This window comes from Sinocyclocheilus anshuiensis, unplaced genomic scaffold, assembly GCF_001515605.1.
Source record: "Sinocyclocheilus anshuiensis isolate Anshui unplaced genomic scaffold, SAMN03320099.WGS_v1.1 scaffold838, whole genome shotgun sequence".
NCBI lineage: Eukaryota > Metazoa > Chordata > Actinopteri > Cypriniformes > Cyprinidae > Sinocyclocheilus > Sinocyclocheilus anshuiensis.
Window position 1 is genome coordinate 1252421 of NW_015539915.1, and position 3876 is coordinate 1256296.

General features: G+C 39.2%; 1 protein-coding gene across 1 annotated transcript; it reads right to left on the reverse strand.

The window, feature by feature from the left end:
* Positions 1 to 2425: 2425 nt before the first annotated feature.
* On the reverse strand, positions 2426 to 3876 carry LOC107686446 (fish-egg lectin-like). Its single transcript, XM_016483450.1, has 5 exons — positions 3805 to 3876; positions 3442 to 3669; positions 3057 to 3268; positions 2773 to 2900; positions 2426 to 2665 (listed from the first exon to the last, which is right to left on the reverse strand). The coding sequence occupies exons 1-5, from the start codon at positions 3860 to 3862 to the stop codon at positions 2521 to 2523; spliced, it is 771 nt and encodes a 256-aa protein (XP_016338936.1). The 5' UTR covers positions 3863 to 3876; the 3' UTR covers positions 2426 to 2520.

Consider the following 3876-nt stretch of genomic DNA (forward strand, 5'->3'; position numbering starts at 1 on the left):
CAGTCAACCATTTTGTAATGGTTAAAAGTTGACGGTTTGTAATGTTTGTAATGGTTATTTGTAGTGGAAACCATTAAAATTTTCTGTGATGGTTTTATTGTTTTGTTTTTTTCAGTAGGGACATAAGCCTATATCAGTTATACAGTGGTATTGTGGCTTAAATAAATGAAACATGATGAAACATTCGTTTTAGTTGAAATGGTTATAGATTACTTCTACAGATTGCAGTGATACATGACATGGTGAAAAATGACTGAATGACTAATACTTAAAGTAGGTTAAGATGAATTTTAAAATTGTGCCCCCTAAAAGCACAAGTGGCCCCTGTCTGGCCCCCCCAGTTACTTTGGTCTAGAACCGCCCCTGCATAGCGCCAACTGCTGCCAACAGGAAATGACTTGTTTTACACCAACTTACACATGCAATGTCTATATCTGCCTCAAAATTTCAAAATGCCTCAAAATTTCAAAATTCACGTTTGGTAAGAGCAGGAAATTTGGCACATATAAATGACTTTGATATATTCCTCCTATATTTACCACTTTAAAAGCATATTGCCTGTTTTCCTATAGCCACAGGGTGGCGGTGAGCCCGGGTGCGAGGGCCCTGCTATCGCTGCTTGCAGCTTTAATTAGGGCCCAAGACAGAAAGGCGCAGGGCCCTATTGATCCCCTAAGGATTATTATTAGGGCCCAAGCCAGTAAGGCGCAGGGCCCTATTGATGGGAATAGAAGTTGTTGTAACTCAGGCATACAATGTCCAATCTGCCCCAAACTTCACATGTTTGATAAGACTCCTGACCTGAACAGATCTACATGCCCATATTCAGTTATAGTCATAGCGCCACCAGCTGGCAACAGGAAATGGCATGTTTTACACTAACTTAAACATGCAATGTCCAATTTGCACCAAACTTCACATATTTGGAAAGAGTCATGGCCTGAAGACATCTAAAGGCCAATATTCAGTTATAATCATAGCGCCACCTGTTGGCCATAGGACACGTCATGCTTTATACTAACTCAAACATACCATGTTCAATCTGCACCAAATTTCATATGTTTGATAAAAGTGCTGGACTGAAGAAATCTACATGCCAAAATCCAGTTATAGTTATAGCGCCACCAGCTGGCAGCAGGAAGATTGGCACATATAAATGACTTTGATGTATTCCTCCTATATTTACCACTTTAAATGCATATTGCTCGCCGTTCGCTGTTTTACTAAAGCCACCCCCTGGTGGTGAGCCCGGGTGCGAGGGCCCGTTCATCGCTGCTTGCAGCTTTAATTATTATTAGGGCCCAAGCCAGTAAGCTGAGGGCCCTATTGTTTTTCTTAGGATTATTCTTATTCTTATTAGGGCCCAAGCCAGTAAGGCGAGGGCCGTATTGTTTTTCTTAGGATTATTAGGGCCCAAGCCAGAAAGGCGCAGGGCCCTATTGATCCCCTAAGGATTATTATTATTTTTAGGGCCCAAGCCCAAGAGGGTGAAGGGCCCTATTGTTTTCTTTAGAATTATTGTTTGTTATTAGGGCCCAAGCCACTAAGGCGCAGGGCCCTATTGCTTTTCTAAGGATTATTAGGGCCCATGACCAAAGGGGCGAAGGGCCCTATTGTTCTTCTAAGGATTATTTCGGTGAACATGATCTCAAGACATTGGGGATGCTAAATTGCAATGGGATTTTTGATATCTCGAACGGTTTGCCCGCAGCGAGGCGGTGAAGTTATGGCGAGAAATGGGAAACAGGAAATGTCTAATAACATCCACATACATTGTCTGATTTTGATCAAACTGCAGGAATTTGTTTGTTGTATGATGCCGATCGCATTGATGTGACTATTAGGAGTCAAAGATATAGCGCCACCAACTGGCTTTAGGAAGTGTGTCATTTTCAAAATGCTTTTAATTCAGCATCTTATTTTTACCCGATTTGCTCGCTGCTTGCAGCTATATTTGTTTTTGTTTTTATTGACAATTTTTAAATGTTAAAAAGCAAGTTACTTCTGTGCATGACAAATAAGGATGAACACAGGATGATGTTATGAAGCAGTCATCTTACATTGCTTTTGATTTTGTATAACATTTGTTGATAATATAAAACAATTGCAATGAATAGGTTAAATGGCTACATATAGAAAGTGACTGAGGTAAAGAAACAACATAAATCAAGCACAAGATGTATGTTTGCTCTCTTGAAGATGCAGAAAGACAAGTTGCTTGTTTGAATCCTTAAATCCTGATAACATCCTCTAAAAATGACAGCTTTATAGACACATAAATATGTACTAAATAGATATTAGAAATAAAACATGAACAACTAAAGTTGTAAGTTTCTACAGTTGTGCTGTGTACTGTATATCCTGAAACTGCCTCAAAGAACCACTGAATCAAATAAAACACAAAAGAAACGCAACACTGATAAGATAGATGCTTTCATTATGCTTTATTGGTTCAGCAGCAATAAAAAAGAGAAGAAAAGAAAGTATAATCAAGATTTTCTGTTAATATTCTGTGACAGACTATATAGTGCATTTACGGACGGAGCCGTCAACACACACGACCCACAGCACTCCCAGGTCAAAGCTCACATGCATGTGGTTATTGGGACAGGCAGTCATCAAATGCCACTTTGTGCCAGAACGGTTGGATCGAGTGATGCCAATTCTGCAGTAGATAAAAATGATTTCTTGAATGCAGTGTTTGAAAATCATTCTTGATGAATTCATCACTTTTGTTCATAAAACTTGTAATATTATGACTGTTCAGCTTACCTTTGGTATAACTTTCCATTAGAGTTGATACCAAAGACACTTCCATCAGTTGCTACTTCAATCATGGACAGAGATCCAGCAATATTCACAAAGGTGCCGGACCCAGAACAGACATTATTAGACACATCCTGCACGAGACCGAAAGAGACACAATCCAGTCAGTCGTTGTACAGTCACATCAAGAAACGTTTTTGCTTTTATCTGCTTCTGCCTTTATTTTTGATATACATTTTGGTGCACTTGAACTTGTTCTCTAGCTCTTGTATCTAACATCGTTGCATTACCCTCATGATCCAGATTTTGTCATCTGCGCTCACTCCCCAACAGCTGTACGGACCACAGCTGTAATATTTCAGCCCTCCATTAAGTTTAACCCAAGGAGAAGTGCAGGATGGCCAGTTGTTGTTAGCATCCATATTTGCGCAATATATTTGATCATTCTTATTGACACCTGCAAGGATCTGATCACCTCCAGCATCCACCTGTTTGAGAAGCCCTAACAACACAATCAACAGGTTGGATGAAGGATTAGTTTAAATGGAAAATCAACAATAAGATGATATATTTGGCACCATGGATTTAAAACATTGACTTTAAATGAAGTTAATGTACATTAATGACAGATTAAACATGTCTTTTCTGTAATTTGTGCTTTCTGTAACTCTTTACCTGGAAACTGAACGAAGGAGCCACTCTTAAGCTTGAAGATGTTGTAAGCTGAATCCACCCCCAGCTGACCAGCAGGACCAACACTGAAGTGCTTTAGAGACGTACTGATCTTTGTGAACACATTATCAATCAGGACAAACGCTTCATTATGATTGTTCACTCCAACCACTGAGCCCGACCCAGCGTCTATCTGCTTCAGGTTACCATTCATCACAGTACAGTGTAAAGCTGTGAAAACATGGTGCAAAATAATCAGTGATTGCAAATACAAAGATGTTTAAAGAAATACAATATTTATATTTTTATATAGAAAGTAAACTAGCAAATATTTTTTTTTTTTTGTTACCAAAACACATAGTTTACCCAGAGTGTGAAGAAACTTGGAGCAGAAGAGTAGCAGGATGCTCCGATAAACCTTCATTGCTCCACGATACA

Excerpts from the sequence above, each read along its gene's own strand:
- LOC107686446 (XM_016483450.1), bottom strand. The coding sequence starts at position 3,862 with ATGAAGGTTTATCGGAGCATCCTGCTACTCTTCTGCTCCAAGTTTCTT. Across the intron at positions 3,269-3,441 it reads CTCCTTCGTTCAGTTTCCAG|GGCTTCTCAAACAGGTGGAT; the intron begins GTAAAGAGTTAC and ends TTGTGTTGTTAG. Across the intron at positions 2,666-2,772 it reads AATGGAAAGTTATACCAAAG|AATTGGCATCACTCGATCCA; the intron begins GTAAGCTGAACA and ends TATCTACTGCAG.